Source organism: Cydia fagiglandana, chromosome 14 (genome assembly GCF_963556715.1).
Source record: "Cydia fagiglandana chromosome 14, ilCydFagi1.1, whole genome shotgun sequence".
Taxonomy (NCBI): Eukaryota; Metazoa; Arthropoda; class Insecta; order Lepidoptera; family Tortricidae; genus Cydia; species Cydia fagiglandana.
In genome coordinates this window covers 13,838,379-13,856,414 of record NC_085945.1, presented here as the reverse complement: position 1 = coordinate 13,856,414, position 18,036 = coordinate 13,838,379, and the positions used below count along the sequence as shown (strand labels likewise).

The window sequence follows — 18,036 nt, the reverse complement described above, 5'->3', positions numbered from 1 at the left end:
TATAACTACCCGAAACTTTACAAATTATTTGTTTACTTTTATTTAACTACCGATACAGAGATAGAATTAGTCGGATCTACAGATGTGCTAATGGCGGAGTCTCCAAAAAGTTGAAAGTTTTCGGAAATTTTAGAAAAATATCACATTAAATAAAGGAAACCTTCATTTTGGAAATGGAAAATTTGGATTCCCACACAAAAATATGAGATTTCCGATATTTTGGAATCTTTACGACAACACATCAGTAGATCGTATTAACAAAAGGTGACATCATAGGTCATAGTAACCTGGGCTATAACCGCGAAAATCGAAGTTCGCAAATTGCAGGGATTTTTCTCTGTCACTCTAATTACGCCTTCATTGGAGTAAGAGAGAAAGATCCCCGCAATTTGCGAGTTTCGGTTTTCGCGGTAGCCGCTCAGAGTATTTGCATAATGGTTCATTTTTCTAGACGGCACCTATTTGCAGTATTGGCAGCGCTAACTGGAATGCATTTTGGATGTAGGTCGAACTGTTGCCAGCCTGAAACAATTTAAAACAAACAACTAGGTAACTAAATAAATAAATAAATAAAATAAAAACAAAAATGTTTATTTACTCTCACAAAAATCATCTTAAAGTTAGCGACTGGGACCGCTTTTTAAGCTTTAACTAAAATAATTTGAAAAAGAGGAATATTTTTAAAGTAAATTATGTAGTCAGTACATTTACTGCCTACACTTTTAGAACGCCATTTGACTTTATCCTTATTTTTTCACTGATGTGTTAAATTTTTGAAATGTCAAAAAGTATCGCTATCTACTCGAGAGTAGGCCAAAGGTATGGCGTTGATGACACCGTTTGAATTAATTTAACACATATCAGTGAAAAAACATAGGTGAAAATCATATAAAACCAAAAAATAATTTATCCATATAAAATAGTATAGTAGGCATTATACAATGCAATAAGTCCGCCATTTGTATATTTTTTATCGTGCAATAAAGTTTAAATAAATAAATAGTAACCCTTTATACTATCTATTCTCTTTGCTATAGTTTTTTTTAGCATTAGAAAGAACTTCGCAGAAGTAAGCTTGTGGTTCCTAATCCGACCCTTATAGCGGTAATAATTTGAAGTAAATTATATGTATTGACCATTCTACATTAGATAATTCAATAATTATTAACAATTAAAGAGCCTGATAAAAACTAAAAATGTTAAAAAAAACGAACTATAGTTATGTATTTAAGACGAAACGGGAGCTGAGCTAAAAGTCAATTTTGAGATTTCAAGCTGAATATACCCGTCGCTCTGACGGGGCGTAACCGCGGCGTGAGAGACTATTTGTATGTATAATGCATGCACACAGACGCGTGCGGTGCGCCCGTACTCGCGCTGGCGCGCACCTTGCTGATTGCAATTTGCATTGTCACTTTTTGTTACTGCTACTACTAAGTAGGGTAATTCGCCAGTAACTGGCCACTTTTAATAACTGGCCGCCCTAAACTAAAAATGAATCCTATTCACCTATAAACAGAATTCATTTTAGTATAAGGTTTCAATAACTTCAATAACTGGCCACCTTATACTAAAATGTTATAGGTATTTATAGGTGAATATAATTCATTTTTGGTTTGGGGTGGCCACTGACGAATTACCCTATTGCGATTGAACTTTTTTACTTACCCGGCTTACGTTTACGGAACTCGATATCGAATAGGGTAATTCGACAGTATCTAACTGGCCGCCCTAAACTAAAAATGAATTCTATTCACCTCTATACAGAATTCATTTTAGTAGGTATAAGGTTTGAATAACTGGCCACCTTATAATAAAATGAATTCTATTTATAGGTGAATAGAATTCATTTTTGGTTTGGCGTGTCCAGTTACTAATAGTGGCCTGTTACTGGCGAATTACCCTATTTATGTACTTAGTGGTTAATATTAGTATCAAGTAAGTATTTTTTTTTCAATAATGCTCAGAAACAAAGTATAGACAATTAGACAGGATTGGACATTCTATAGAGTAAGAGTAAGTGTATGAAACAACCAATTCAGCTAGGACTACGGAATGCAATCTAGATCTCGCTAGATCTCGCACGTATTTTCGAAATTTAACCTAGTTGACAGGAAATCTCGATATATGCAATCTCGGTCGAGATCTCGATTAATATTTTCGAGATCTCGAATAAGACTGAAAGTGAAAAACTTTGTTTTAAGTAATATATGACCTTAGATTCATGTTGTTCAGGCAGTGCTATTATGTGTCCGGCTTTAGCTCTATTATTGTTACGCAGTTTCTAAGTAAAGGATGACTCACGTTAGACCGGGCCGTGTCCGGGCCGAAGCTTCCGGCGCATCGGTTTCTATGGAAAGAATCACGTGATAGCCTGTCATGTCATAGAAAAGTAAGCCCCGGAAGCTCCGGCCCGGACACGGCCCGGTCTAACGTGAGTCATTCTTAAAGGTGAATAGTGGTTTAACATCGATAGCATTTCATAGAAGTAAAGTAAAAATTAAAATTGATTTTATGTTAAATGTCAATTTAATTTGTTGTTGTTATTTTCAAAATATAACATGAGGTACCTTAAATAAGTAGTATGTCGGCGGCATATCGTAAAATCGTAATCCTAGGCGTATCATGAAACGCCACCATTTCCTGATCTAATATTAACCCAGGCATATCACGATCTTCCTTATGAAAGAGACGGCAGATACATCAGAGCAATGCATTCTTTGATATTCCTAGCTTCATAGCGGGCGCATTGTAAAATAATTGATCGAGAAATCATATATTTTCAATGATTTTGTAAATGACTACAGTTATGACTACGGTTATTGGAAACCAATTATAGTATGTTTAATATTATTTCTAATGGTATGCATCACCAATTGATCAGTTAAATAGAACCCGAGAAATAATGATCAGTTGAGGTCGGTCGCCCGCCATTTACGTGGCGGAACAAAATTCATCATTACTTTGTTATATAATATCATACAGCAATAAAACTTCTGTTTTTGGAAAGGTAATGAAATTTTTCGTATATTTTATAATAACATTAATTGCGGTAAAGTTATAATTTATTGAGTTAGACGCATGTTTTGTCAGTACTTATGCCATTCATGCACGGTAAAAAATCATATATTTTAAATATTTTGTAAATGACTATGACTACGGTTATTATAAAACAATAATTGCACGTTTAATACTCTTTCAAACGACATCTCACACGAACCGTTCGGTCCCATAGGACTAAAGACGTGAACAAATATCAATGCTGGTCGGCCGCCCACTTTTTCCTATTTTTCGACACGTCCCCCCCCTCCATAAAATAAAAACCGGTCTATTCATATTCTGGAGACCACGAGGAACACGTCCATACCAGTTTTAGGTATTTAGAAGAGATGTCGACGAAAATCGTGAAGGAGACGACTTTTGTTTAATTTGCATATAGACTATAGGAATATCAGAATATCACACCTTGAGGTTTGCACAAAATGGCTGGTGTTCGCTAGGCAGATCATGAAATGTCGGCGTTTCATTATATTCCTAGGAATATCTCGATACGCCCGATTTTACGATGTCTATATGTATGGAATTCTTAGAGATTTTTGATTAAAGTAACACATCTTTAGTTACTTTGTCAAATTCGATCTCGTCGAGATATTAATCTCGATCCCGAAAATCTGACTGTCGAGATCTCGAAACACCCAATCTCGATTCGGATTTTTCGTGCGAGATCTCGAATCGCCAATCTTGGTGCGAGATTGCATTCCCTAGCTAGGACCTTAAATTGCTCGACAATTACGGAGCGTGACTGTACCTAAAAAATTTGTAAACCCATAACCATGCAATAAAATATTTTTGATTTTGATTTCTAATTTGAAATATTAGAATCAAAAAGTTCAAAATAGATTGTACCTATGTAACTACAAAAATGTGTTCCCTCTCAACGCAAAACCCCTTGTGTCTTAGGATGATATAGATATTTTCACACAAGACGGTTTATCGATAACTTCTTACATCACTAGATTATCGACATTAAATGTCGACTATTGCCCATCACTTTTCTGGCTGTGTACGTATTTAGAAACTTGACTCCGCCCCTAAAATTTGTGCGATAGGGACAACTGCAGCTGAGGCGAAAAATCCTGCGTAAAAATGACAAAAATCGAGGTTTCGTAGTCCTCTTTTTCCTCCTCCAAAACTTAACCAATCGTAACCAAATTAGGAAATCTAAATGATTATGAAATTATCTGTGTCGGACCGTTTTGCTTTTTTGGCTAATTGATATCAGTTTTGAATACCACGCCTCTCATTGCGGCATAGTCAATTAGGCCATTTTGGCCATTTTTGAAGGGCTCTAGCGCCTTAAAAAACAAAAATATCACAAAAAGCAAAACGGTCCGACACAGATACTGACAATATTAATCTGTGTTGAAAAAATCATTGCTCTAGCTTCAAAAACCACGGAGGAAAACGAGGAGTACGTTTGTATGGAAGAATGACCACTCCTGTTGGCTCTTAAGGCATAGGAAGGAAATTAAGTAAGGACTTACCTCTAAAAATATATTAGTGATATACGTATTGATTTGTTCTTTGTTTTCAGATTCCAAGGAATTCAGCTTCTCAGTGAAGAGCGTCGCCAGTTCACTTATATGCTTCGTTAGAACCACTGTCATTCTGAAAGTTAAAGATTTTGTTAAAAAAAGAAACAATTGCGAGTCGGACTCGCGCACGAAGGGTTCCATACCATTACGCAAAAAACGGCATAAAAAATCACGTTTGTTGTATGGCAGCGGTAGCCCCACTTAAATATTTATTTCATTTTGTTTTTAGTATTTGTTATAGCGGCAACAGAAATACATCATCTGTGAAAATTTCAACTATCACGGTTCGTGAGATACAGCCTGGTGACAGACGGACGGACGGACAGATGAGTATTAGTAAAGATAAAACTGTCATCATGTTGGATTGTGCTAGTCTGCTAGACAGCCGCGTTCGCCTGTTGGCTATAACGAAGTATGTTTTAGGGGAAATACAAGTTCATACTATTTACCAGCTGACACCTTAATAACAAGTTTTTGGCAAAAATTTCATTTTTGGTACAAGCTTTTATCGCTGACTGTACTTTTCTTACGACAGACAACTAATACTCATCGAGACAATTCTAAAAACCCCTAACACAATTTGGTTACGTTGTTTCATCACAGAGTTCCTATGACCACCTCCTGTTTCTATCATCAGATCAGCTCGATGGTACTTTAATATTGCATTGTCATTCGATTTATACATGCATGCAAAATTTCAGCTCAACCGGAAACCGGGAAGTGGATCAAATTTATCGTGCAAGATTTGATTACAGACAGACAGACAGACAACGGTCAGGTGAAAGTAAATAAAAGCTTGTAAAAAACGAAGTCCCCGCCGCGTATGTCTTACAATTAGCCAGATTTTGTTTACTCTTATTTAAATACCTGAAGATACAGAGTATAGATGTCACTACTGTATTGAAAGACGTCGTAGTGAAGTGAATAAAAGAAAATGTCACTTACTGCGTTAATGCATCCGCTTCGTCTGCGGTAGACCTCCTGGTCTTGACCAGCAACATCTCAGCCGCCTTATGATACACCTGTAATGAAATAGTTCATTGTTCAATAAGGGTCATATGAAAAAAGTGTTAAGAGCCAACAGGAGTGGTCATTTTTCCATACAAACGTACTCCTCGTTTTCCTCCGTGGTTTTTGAAGCTAGAGCAATGATTTTTTCAACACAGTTTAATATTGTCAATATCTGTGTCGGACCGTTTTGCTTTTTTTGATATTTTTGTTTATTAGGCGCTAGAGCCCTTCAAAAATGGCCAAAATAGCCTAATTGACTATGCCGCAATGAGAGGCGTGGCATTCAAAACTGATATCAATTAGCCAAAAAAGCAAAACGGTCAGACACAGATAATTTCATAATCATTTAGTTTTCCAAATTTGGTTACGATTGGTTAAGTTTCGGAGGAGGAAACAGAGGATTACGAAACCTCGATTTTGGAGATTTTTAAGCAGGATTTTTCGCCTTGTCCTTATCGCACTACTTTTAGGTGCCGCTTCCGTTAGCGCGACGGGTATATTTACCTAAAATATTTAAAACTCAGCTCCTGTTTCGTATTAAACCTTTGAACGTCACGCCTCGCATCGAGCGTGCGTTTTTGGGGTCTACCAAGGAAAGAAAATTCTGGTATCAGGAGTTCGTTTGTAGTTTTGAGATAATAAGGTCTATCTGTGGTCAGTTAACCCGAGGGCACAGACAAAACATCCTCCAGACTGAGCAATAGTCGCGCTACCCACTCTGCCACGCATACGGTAATTTTACTCCATGTTCGAGTCGAAAGTTTCTTTGCGTGACGTCCGTGTCTTTGAACGGACCAATCACGGCACGGGACTTCGCTCACCTCGTCCCGCGCACCCCCGCATTTTTGGCATCATCGGTTGCATGAAATAATTGCTCTAAACTCGGTCTAGAGGATTCCTAGTCTATGCCCGAGGGCCAAGGAACGCACGCTCGACGATGATGCCCACCGCCATACATTGGAGAAGGTTCGTGTTCTTCTCTCACTCTCACTCTCACTGAGCGTAAGCAAGATGGATGTGCGTGCTCGAGACTGCGGATATCATGTTTTTGAATTTTACTGTTTTGTGTGTTTTTAAAATATAAAAAAGTAATCGCCGAGTATCAAGCATCACATTGTAAATTTTTTGAAATAATTTTCATATTTTAGTTCTTGTGCAAAATTTATTATAGTTTTCTAAAGTGCATTAAACCTAAGTTCGTGATTTTTTTCTATCGAGCGAAAGCCATAAATTACTGAAGTCCCTAAAGAAAGGCCTTCAGATTGCTAATTAAATTTTTAGCAACCGTATTGCTAAAAAAAAACCGGGCAAGTGCGAGTCGGACTCGCGCACGAAGGGTTCCGTACCATAATGCAAAAAAAGGCAAAAATAAAACGGTCATCCATCCAAGTACTGACCCCGCCCGACGTTGCTTAACTTCGGTCAAAAATCACGTTTGTTATATGGGAGCCCCACTTAAATCTTTATTTTATTCTGTTTTTAGTATTTGTTGTTATAGCGGCAACAGAAATACATCATCTGTGAAAATTTCAACAGTCTAGCGGTTCGTGAGATACAGCCTGGTGACAGACGGACGGACGGACAGCAGGGTCTTAGTAATAGGGTCCCGTTTTACTCTTTGGGTACGGAACCCTAAAAAAGCACTACGACTTTTCAAAAACTCCGTTCTCTGAGCAACTGCATCTTAAAAGAAATCATCAATAAAACAGTCCTCGAAATTAATGATTAATTAATTATTATTAATAGTAATTATTACCTCGACGGCGGCGGCGGTGGCGGCAGCTAGCCCGCTCACGCAGCGCTTGTATACCGCCTTCTCCGTTGTAGCCTCCTCCGATGACAGCCACTCGAGCACTTCCGTGTATTGTCTGGAAGTAAAAGTATGCACATTAAGGCCGAGTTTCAGACTCTATGTTTAACTTTAACCTCCTGAGGCACACCCATACAAATGAAAAACCCAAAATTTGCCACTGAAGTTTGAACATACAGTGCAGGGAATAGAGTTGATTTTTGCTTGTTTGAAAATTAAGCATAACACAAGAAATGCAACTGTTCCAATTGAATTATAGTTCAGCCTATATACGTCCCACTGCACCTCTAGCACAACTGGCCGCGACAGGCGTGAGAAGTGACAGATCGGCGCGACTTGGCGGCTTGTCGCGTGTTGGCAGCACAACACACGCGCGAGAGCCGCGACAAACTCGCGATCAGGTGTCACTGTCAGAAAATGACAACGATCGCGACTTTGAACTAAAATCCGTAGCACAACTGCCTATTTTGAGACAAAATATTCTCTCGTCTTTATGTCAATCCGCGAGTCGAAGTCTACGCGACTTTATAACGCGACTCGCTCTCGCGGGTGGTTTGCTTGTACTTTTTTAACTAAACTCATGATAATTATAACTTAAAAACAAGTTTCATATATTATGTAATAATATAATTTGTATAATTACTTATTGCCCTAAGGAATAAGGAAGTATGGAACAATCACTAAATGCGCTTTACGCACTCTTATATCGATTATGCACGGTGATACCTATGTAGGATTTTAAAATTTCAATTCAGGTTCGTAAGTTTGTAAAAGTAATCCTAAGACTTCCTTACACAAAACTTTCATCAACCTAACAACGGAGCCCGCTTGCTTGTACATAAATGAAGCCGATGACGTGGGTAGGTACAAATGTTCAAAACAAACTATCCAACTTATTAAGTAAGCCATATTCTTAGTAGTAATATTTAGGATCACGGTTAGATGTCTAATTTCAACAATCTCTTACTATTTAGGTACCGTTTGGAACCTTCCTCGACTTCAACAAAACATACCTACATGTGGCCTGTGCCCGCTGCATCGTACTGTAACAGAATGATGTAATACGTGGCTATAACAGGATCATGTCCGCCTCAAAATAATGCTTTGTATGAAATATTATCAGTGAACACCCACTAAACCATTCCGTCCCCTGCCAACACCATACCGTGACGTGACTGGACCGAGCCGACCAACAATATTTTGAAGGAGTCGTTACGCTCATGTCATAGTCTGCGTAGGTAGCATAGGTACGGTTATCATATGGTCTATTATATTGAAACTCCTCTAGATCATACCCGTGTTCTAGATATTTCACTTCATGTTTGACAGGGCCTGATACGATCATGCTATGATAGGTTGCTGTCAACATTAGGTATGAAGTGGGCCTTGGGGAGCTAATTAATAATGGCTTCTAGGAGTTCTAGGTACTTACCTACCTACTTTATTTTTGTTTCTTTTCAGGTAAAAATACAGGAGAGAAAAAAAAACAATATTTCAATTAATAGTATATTGCTTTGCCTTATATATTCTTGCAATATTCGACTTCTTATTATTAAACCTAATATATATTAACATCTATAACCACTATAGAGAAATTGTAAGAATCTTCTTTATTACCCTTGAAAAGTATTTTCTCTCTTCCTTTTTCTTCGACATGCGGCGTAGGACAATTAAATATCACCCTGGAAAGAAAATTGGTTTATAGACAATAAAATATGGTCATGACTTCATCGAGGACTATTATGAAATAAGCTTTTCATATCAATTTGTCAAATCATAAACAGTACACACACACAGTTAGGTACACAGTACACACACATGCCATCCATTATTGGCACAAGAAAAACTATATGAAACTTATTTGAGAGTTACTGTGGCAGCTTAGATTACGCCATAACCATTAGGTTTATTATTAATAGTTCACTTCCTCGGTGGTGTTCTTAAAGCTAAAGCGCTTCTCACATCTTAGTTAATTTAGAAAAGGGGACAGCTCCGCGTTTGAAACCTACAAGCTTGCCTAGTGTGTTTCTTTTCCTGAATCTCCACTTCGGGTCCCGTTGGCAGGTTCCTGTTAATAATATTTTCCTTTGGGTGCTGGGATATCAATCGTGTCTAGGATAATGCTGAACTTATTCTGAAAAAAAAAACACTATTTACAACAAGAATATGAGAACAAAACCAATAATAGCAATTCCATTATTATATTTACTTACAAAAATATTTTATTAAAAAAGGTTTATTAAACAGAAATTTTTAAACAATATATATTTTAAGGAATATTATCAATATTAAGTATATAAGGCTCTATTACTTAAATTTTTTCATATTTTTTCCCGTAATTAAATGTTGACAAAATTTGAAAGTTCCTTGACTTTGACAGGAAAATCTTAACCATCGACAAAAAACTAGATTTTTTACCACCAAAGAACGAATGATTTAGCGCATCCCTGGTTTCCGATTCAGTGTTGCCACTTGCAAATATCGATTTGTTTAGACTTTGATTTCGCCGGGTAACACTGACGAGTCGCGCCGCGACTTTGAGTTCTCTACGCGGCTGTTGCAGTCGCGGGTACAAGTTATGCTACGGAAATCGACAGATTTGACAGCCGCGGGAATGGCGACTCGAGTCGCGGTCTAAGTCGCGGATGCAAGATGTGCTAGAGGTGCTGCTAGGCACAGGCCTCCTCTCATGCGCAAGAGGGCTTGGGCTATAGTCTCCACGCTAGCCCAATGCGGATTGGGGACTTCACATACACCTTTGAATTACTTCGCAGATGTATGCAGGTTTCCTCACGATGTTTTTCCTTCACCGAAAAGCGATTGGTAAATATTTCGTACATAAGTTGTGAAAAACTCATTGGTACGAGCCGGGGTTTGAACCCGCGACCTCCGAATTGCAAGTCGCACGCTCTTACCGCTAGGCCACTAGCGCTTCCAATTGAATATTGGAAGAATTTGAATACTATAGGTGGGACCTTGGGCCTTTAAAGTTGCCAACATGCGATTCGGTCAAGTTATGTTCTAATACAGGGTGTAATTTTTTACGTGATACAAAATATGTTTTTCTAACTCCATAAACAACTAGCAATTGAATGCTCCTACTCTCGTTGAAATCAGACAATTTTATTTTGAATTTTTTTTTTTTTTGTGATATTTTTTGTACTTTTAAAGGATATTATGATATTAAAACAGCTTTAAAATGTAAAGTGAACTAAATTTCTTTTCAAAGTAGCGTAAATCACAAGTCATTAAACATTTTTTGTGATTTATGCTACTTTGAAAAGTAATTTAGTTCACTTTACATTTTAAATATCTTATAAAGCTGTTTTAATATCATAATATCCTTTAAAAGTACAAAAAATATCACGAAAAAAAATAAAAAAAATAAAATTAAAATTGTCTGATTTCAACGACAGTAGGAGCATTCAATTACTAGTTGTTTATGGAGTTAGAAAAACATATTTTGTATCACGTAAAAAATTACACCCTGTATTCTAATGTATGGGGGAGACAAACAAATTATAGCTAGCATGACATGGATGTAGTATGATACCTTTGGGTATGGTGCTTTACGCACACTAGCATCCCTTCTCCTCCCCCTGACCGAAGCACCTTCGTCAGAATCTTCATCTTCTTCATATAAGAGGTCCGCAGTACTCCATACAACAGTACTTACTTCACCAAGGGCTGGAACTGCAGCTTCAAGCCTATGTCCCTCGTTGCCGTTTGGAGCCTCTCATGGAACGCGTCCGCCTTCGAAGCACCTTCGTCAGTATCTTCATCTTCTTCATATAAGAGGTTCGCAGTACTCCATACACCAGTACTTACTTCACCAAGGGCTGGAACTGCAGTTTCAAGCCTATGTCCCTCGTTGCCGTTTGGAGCCTCTCATGGAACGCGTCCGCCTTCGAAGCACCTTCGTCAGTATCTTCATCTTCTTCATATAAGAGGTTCGCAGTACTCCATACACCAGTAGGTACTTACTTCACCAAGGGCTGGAACTGTAGTTTCAAGCCTATGTCCCTCGTAGCCGTTTGGAGCCTCTCATGGAACGCGTCCGCCTTCGAAGCACCTTCGTCAGTATCTTCATCTTCTTCATATAAGAGGTCCGCAGTACTCCATACAACTGTACTTACTTCACCAAGGGCTGGAACTGCAGTTTCAAGCCTATGTCCCTCGTAGCCGTTTGGAGCCTCTCATGGAACGCGTCCGCCTTCGAAGCACCTTCGTCAGTATCTTCGTCTTCCTCTTCTTCTTCAGGCATTTCACAAAGTTCTGAAGAGACAAGGAGAATAGGTGAATGTAATAGGGTATTTTCCTACTAGTCAAATCAGTTACTTTTCTACAACTGTTAAAACGATTTACTAATATGGAATTTATATGAAACATTACACCGTGACGTCACGGTCAACTCACCCACTTTTTATATTTCTATCCGATTTATTAAATAGAACATGGGTTTTTAAAGATAACTCCGGTGTTTTTCTAATAATTAACTATCTGGTGCTTCATTTCATGCATGGTGTAAAATAATTTATTTTAAATACAGTATAATACCCTATTATGTAAAAAGAAAACATGAGTGAGGAAACCGGACTAATCCCAAAGGCCTAATTTCCCTCTGGGTTGAAAGGTCAGATGGCAGTCGCTTTAGTAAAAACTAGTGCCTACATCAATTCTAGGGATTAGTTGTCAAGCGAACCCCAGACTCTTGGGAGCCACTAAAATGCCGGGACAACGCGAGAAAGAAGGAAGGACATAGGATCTAGTCTAGATATAGACGCTACCGCGTGTCTAGATTCTAGACACGCGGTAGCGTGTCCAGCCAAGTTCAAAGAAAAAGGAACTGGCGACGCAGCAACCGTGTGTAATATTACACGAACCATTTCGTGTTGCTTTTGGCCCCTTAGTATTGACAGAAATCAACATTAAATGAGCAAGTAAAAATAGCCAAAAATGGGGGTATAGTCTTACCCCCTTATTATTCATAAACGTTTACTAAAGTTCATCATCATCATACCTCGCAATCGAGCTAGCAAAACCGTAGCAAATGAAATGACAGTTGAATGTAAAGGTTAGCGTTCATATGTCATGAATCATCATCATGACTCATGATAACATAGTCAATATTTTTTAAATTTTAAAGTTAAATTTGTGTTTCAGGAAAGTAAATTATTAAATTACTTCTTTAAATTTTTGTTTATTTGAACTTAATTTGTTTACTCTTAATATTTGAAATATGTACAAAATATATTCTACCTACTTATAACGTAATGACTAATGATGTGTGTATAGCACAAGGATGTAAATACCTTATTTAGCGTAATCACACGCAAACAGATCTTAAATAATTAATTTAAAACATAGTTTTTGTATTTGATTTAGTATATGCGTATATATGCGTCAACCTTAATGTGCAACTGCTACGGTTTTGCTAACTCGATTGCGAGGTATGATCATCATCATAATTTAAGAGCATGGCTCTTACCGGTGGAGTATGCGCCAGTTTTCGCGGTCCTTGGCCAGGTTCTTTAGGTCCCTGTAAGACACGGCATTTGCTTGTACTTTTAGTTGTTGTGTATAGCTTGCTCGTGGTTTTCCTCTTCCTCTTCTAGCTTCAATCTTACCTTCTAATATAGTTTTAACCTCTAGCCGCTCATATGGCAAACCTTGCCAAGCAAAATGAAATTTTATTTTGTCAACACAAAGTTCAAGTTAGAATGGAACAGGAGACCTTTTTATAAGTCTCTGGGCGGTTAGAGGTTAAAGAAAGTGTCGTGTCTTATCAAGTGACCTATCATTTTGCCTCGTCTATTCTCTATGGTCCTCAGTAGGTTTGTAGTTACTAAAGTTGACAAGCCGGTAATAATCGTTTGTCCCTTTCCATCATACTAATACGTCGGAAAGGGACAAACGATTATCGGCTTGTCAACTTTCATCATCATCATCATCTCAGCTATAAGACATCCACTGCTGAACATAGGCCTTCCCCTTGGACCTCCATACGTGCCGGTTGGAAGCTTGTGTCAACTTTAGTAAACGTTTATGAATAAGGGGGTTAATATCTTACCAGCGACCTGCTGTAGTGTCTCCTTAATATCTTGCCTCTTGCCGGGGTCCGCGCCGCGTATTCGCTCGTCTATCCTCATGCTGACTTGCCGGGACAGCATCTCCAGGGCTTCGAGGTGAACTAGACCTGGAAAAACAGAATGAACTCACATTTAACATTCATAAACATAAAATGCCTTTGTACAATTATAATCATTTATATCTCTCGCTAAGAAACATAAAGGTGTCACAATGGTGGCAAAGTACATAGGTAGTAGGCTGAGCAATATGACAGCTATCTCACTCTAGTAATATGCGCTAAGAGCGTGATGCACTGTTATATGTCTCAGTCTCACTCTAATATGTAGTAGGCTATAGGTAGGGTAGTAGGCAGCGATTTGCTTATAAGAAGTGGGCAACAACACACACGGGCAAGTGACACCACGATAGCGAATATCTATAGGCTATAGTCTCCGCTTTCAAGCATACAGGACTTGACACCATTTTAGCTTAAAAAACAAATCCATTTCTATTTTGTTGATCTCTATAGTTCATTTTTTAGCATTAGAAAAAAGGTAAACAATCTTGACGTGTCTTTTAATAGAAAAACACATTTTAAAAATAAGTTCCAGCAAATATGTAACAATTATGAATCTAATACGATCATTTATATGCTTCTGCTTTCATAAGTAATAGTTACTGATTTTTTAAAAGCATTTTTCAATTAAAAGACATGTCAAGATTGCTTATCTTCTTTCAAGTTCTTTCTAATGCTAAAAAAAAACGAACTATAAGCGCCACCAAGTGCACTATTCCACTAATTCGGGGTTAACCGGGTAAACCTGGAGATACCATGGTTACCACTACAATTTGACACTGGGTTAACAGTTTAACTGGGTCTCTGCGTCAGTGGGATGGTACAAGTGGGCCTTAGTCTATACTCTGTATCTTTCGGTATTTAAATAAAAGTAAACAAAATCTGCCCTCAAATGGCTCCTTAAGCCAGGTGAGGGTTGATGTAAACATTACATGATCAAATAATGTGGGTTAAAGTCAGGTTGTTCAATGACTGATCCAGGTGGTTTTGTATTTGGTTGCTTAGGCTTTCGGACTCAAAACTAACCTTCAAAATCATCGAACAGGTTCTCATAATGCACCTCCTTTGCCTCTCTCTTCTGCTCCCTCGCTCTGTCCTCCTCATCAGCCCTCGCTTTAGCCTCCCTCAGCACTTGGGACAGGACCGGCTTGTCACCAGGGTCCAGGCCAAGCATGGCCCGTTTCTTGGCTAGCCCGGGGTCACCGTCTTGGAGAACTTCCATCGTCTTTTTGCCTATGGTTTCTAGAGTGTCTAGGCCGCCGGATATTACTTTAGTTCCTGGAACGTGCAAGTTATCACACTTAGAATAGAATAGTCTTTATTCGTAACACACAGACAATTGACATACATAGAAAGAACATTTTTATCCCAGAAATCATCCCTTAAAGGGGTGGAATTTTGTATGGGGATTTCCCGCCCACGCAGTGTAGCACCAGCGCTGGTGCATGATTAAGTTGAAATTTGGTATAGGGAACCCCCCAAAAAAGGGGGAGGCCTATGTTCAGCAGTGGACGTCTTATGGCTGAGATGATGATGATGATGATGATGATGGTATAGAGATAGTTTGAGTCCCGGGGAAGGACAAAGGGTAGTTTTCATTCAAAAAATTACCCTTTAAGGGGGTGAAAAGAAGGGTTGAAGTTTGTATGAGGAATCAGCAAAACGCAGATTGAATAAAATAATAGCTACCCACCTAAATTAATAATGTCACGCTAACAAAGTCGCCGGCTAGTTTTAAAGATAGTATAACATTGTATAGTCACCAGTTAAGTTGCCAAGCAATTTCAGTTAAATCACTGAGGAAGTGATTCAAATCTTAAATAAAAGCTTATAAAAACATACCAGTTGTCTCCACAAACTTAGTAACCCCTGACAGCAGACTGCCCAGCTGGAAAGCATCGCCCGCATCCTCTGCCTTCTCCGGTCTTTCCTCGGGCCCGTCTTTCCTGGCTTCACTCTCTCTGGCCTTTCTGGCTAATTCTTCTGGATCCGGTGCGCCTATACCAGTTTCGAGGACTGTTGAGATGCCCTGAAATGTATGATGGTGTTTATACGCTAATAGGAAGATGATGATGATATTAATTTGTGTTATTTCAAGTAGAAACACTACTATGTATATTGAATGCTGAGAATGCTGTGACCTCGCAGGTTTGGGTTTATCTCTTATTCTCTCACTGAGTAAGAGTGAGCGAGAACAATGTGTATCTGCAGATATAGTTTGTCAAAACAGTCCTTTGACAAACTATATCTGCGGACTCATTTCAATCATAGAGAATCATACTATCTTTGTCTTACACTAGTACTAGCATCCAAAAGAAAAAGATGAGTATAGTTTTCCTGGTGCTTATTGACTGACTTGGTTTGACGAACTATGTTTTTGAAAAAAGAGGTGAAACCTACCTGAGAAACCTGGTTGGTGATGGTAGAGAAACCAGCAGTAGCTGTGCTCAGCAAAGAATCCACCCCCCACCCCCAACCCCAACTGCTCTTATTGGCAGATTCTGCCAGGCGATCTGTCACTGCCTTAATGTCCGCTTCGGGCTGTGTTTTTGGTGCTTGCTGAGGTTTTGGAGGCTGTGGTTGTGGTTGAGGTTCCTGAAAACAGTAATTTTGAGGACTTTACAATGGCAATTTAAATTGCATTCCCTCTTTTCTCTCTGTTGCCTTGTTTGGTTGCATAGGGGAAGACAGGGTCATGCATATACTTTCAGGCAGACACATCACAGGGAATCACAAATAATTAAAGAAGTTGATATGAATAATAATAGTAGTGGATGCTATATTGTCGGGTGACAAGCAAAAGTCACTAACACCATTGAAATTATTGGACAATAAACCGTGTTACAAGTAGGGTTGCCAGATGGTCGGGATTTGGCGGGATTCTCCCGATTTTTAGCATGTGTTCCCGATTCCCGACAAAGTGTAAACTGTCCCGAAAAACAGCTTCACGTTATAAAACAATAATTTCAAGTTCCGAACTGTCGTCGAGCGAGCGAGCTGACGTAGTGCCAATAATGTAAAATATCGTTGTTTTTAATACAATTACTTTAATTTGAATGTATTTTTTTTCCCGACTTAAGTCCCAAAATCCCGAAAAAATTATATTGTTTCCCGATAATAGCGCCTTTCGATCTGGCAACCCTAGTTACAAGTGTAAAAAGTGCATTGTTACTTTAATTTTTTGATAACTTAGTGACTTTTGCTTGTCACCTGACAATATGCATCTGATAACAATTTCAATGATTATCATACAATTACACCACAATTTCATCTTACCACAGAATACATAATAGTTCTACATACAAAATTCTCACTAGGTAATAGGTATCTAAACAAAACAGCCATTTGACAGAGGAAAGTCATAAATCATAAGCATCACAATACTTCATACTTACATTTTTAATAGTCTCATCATTCCCCCAGTCATCAAAATCGTCCCAGCCAGTATCCTGTGATTTGCCACTATCTGCCTTGGTATCCACTTTAGTTGAAGGTGCAGTGCTAGTTTTAGGATCATTTTTAGGTTCTGGCTCGGGATCTATGTCATCCCAGCCATCCCCCCATCCATCAGTTTCTTTTTCCTTAAAATCATATAAGATCTTATTTTAAATTAAATGAATAACAAACAACTAACCCTAATGTATACTGCTCTATTTAGGTATCTAGTCTATGCAAATAGATACGAGTATAAGAATACACGATGTAAAAGAAAATATCATGAGTCTTTGGTAGTATAAGTACATAGTAAGTACACACATACGTAGTACTGTATTGACATAATTATAAGTTACTTAGTCCTGTTTTGGCGAACTCTGGAAACAAGCTTACTCACTTCTTTAGTTTCTACATGCTTTTTCCCAAGCGTGGCAGCTGGTTTCTTCGGTTCCTGATCAGATTCTACAGTATTATCACTGTAGTTCGACGATGACAGTCGTTTCTTCCTCTCTTTCTTCTCCACGCTACCATGACCCTCGTCCGCACTCTCGAAATCATCACTATCACTCGACGGCATGATTAAATTTATGTTTTTTTAATGTAATTTTAACTTTACGCAGAGATTTTAGTGAAATCGGACTACGTGTTGACAAAAATTTGACAAATCAGCCAAGATTGACAAGAAAGAATGAGATATACGCAAAAGTTTTATATGATATTTAGCGCGTATTAAGTATTCAAAAACGAACCATAACATGTTGTAGTAAGATTGCATTTTTAAATTCGTCAAAGCAAAATGCCAAATGGCGTAACTTGCGTCAATGCGTTGTTGCTAACAAAACGCTCCGTTCTAAGCAAAATTGATTTAAAAACTAAGTTACGTTGTATCCAAGTTGTATCTCAGAATAAGTAAAAAAATAGGGATTTATTGCAAAAAATAAAATAATAATAGGTCGAAACCCAATTTATCAAAATAGTATCGTTATTTTATTTGTATATCAACTAAAAATTTTCAAAAAATATTACAAACTGGCATTCTA

General features: G+C 38.2%; 1 protein-coding gene across 1 annotated transcript; it reads right to left on the bottom strand.

Annotated features, from left to right (window-relative positions):
- Positions 1-320: 320 nt before the first annotated feature.
- Positions 321-17,656, bottom strand: LOC134670909 (protein FAM114A2). Its single transcript, XM_063528731.1, has 11 exons — positions 17,394-17,656; positions 16,957-17,142; positions 15,962-16,156; positions 15,404-15,590; positions 14,588-14,839; positions 13,487-13,612; positions 11,553-11,691; positions 7,363-7,474; positions 5,541-5,617; positions 4,545-4,668; positions 321-522 (listed from the first exon to the last, which is right to left on the bottom strand). Exons 1-11 carry the CDS (start codon positions 17,571-17,573, stop codon positions 448-450), a joined length of 1,653 nt encoding a protein of 550 aa, XP_063384801.1. The 5' UTR covers positions 17,574-17,656; the 3' UTR covers positions 321-447.
- Positions 17,657-18,036: the final 380 nt, after the last annotated feature.

Coding starts and splice junctions, on each gene's coding strand:
- LOC134670909 (XM_063528731.1), bottom strand. CDS start 17,573: ATGCCGTCGAGTGATAGTGATGATTTCGAGAGTGCGGACGAGGGTCAT. Junction 15,591..15,961: donor TCACCAACCAGGTTTCTCAG/GTAGGTTTCACC, acceptor CATACATTTCAG/GGCATCTCAACAGTCCTCGA. Junction 14,840..15,403: donor TAAGTTTGTGGAGACAACTG/GTATGTTTTTAT, acceptor TGCACGTTCCAG/GAACTAAAGTAATATCCGGC.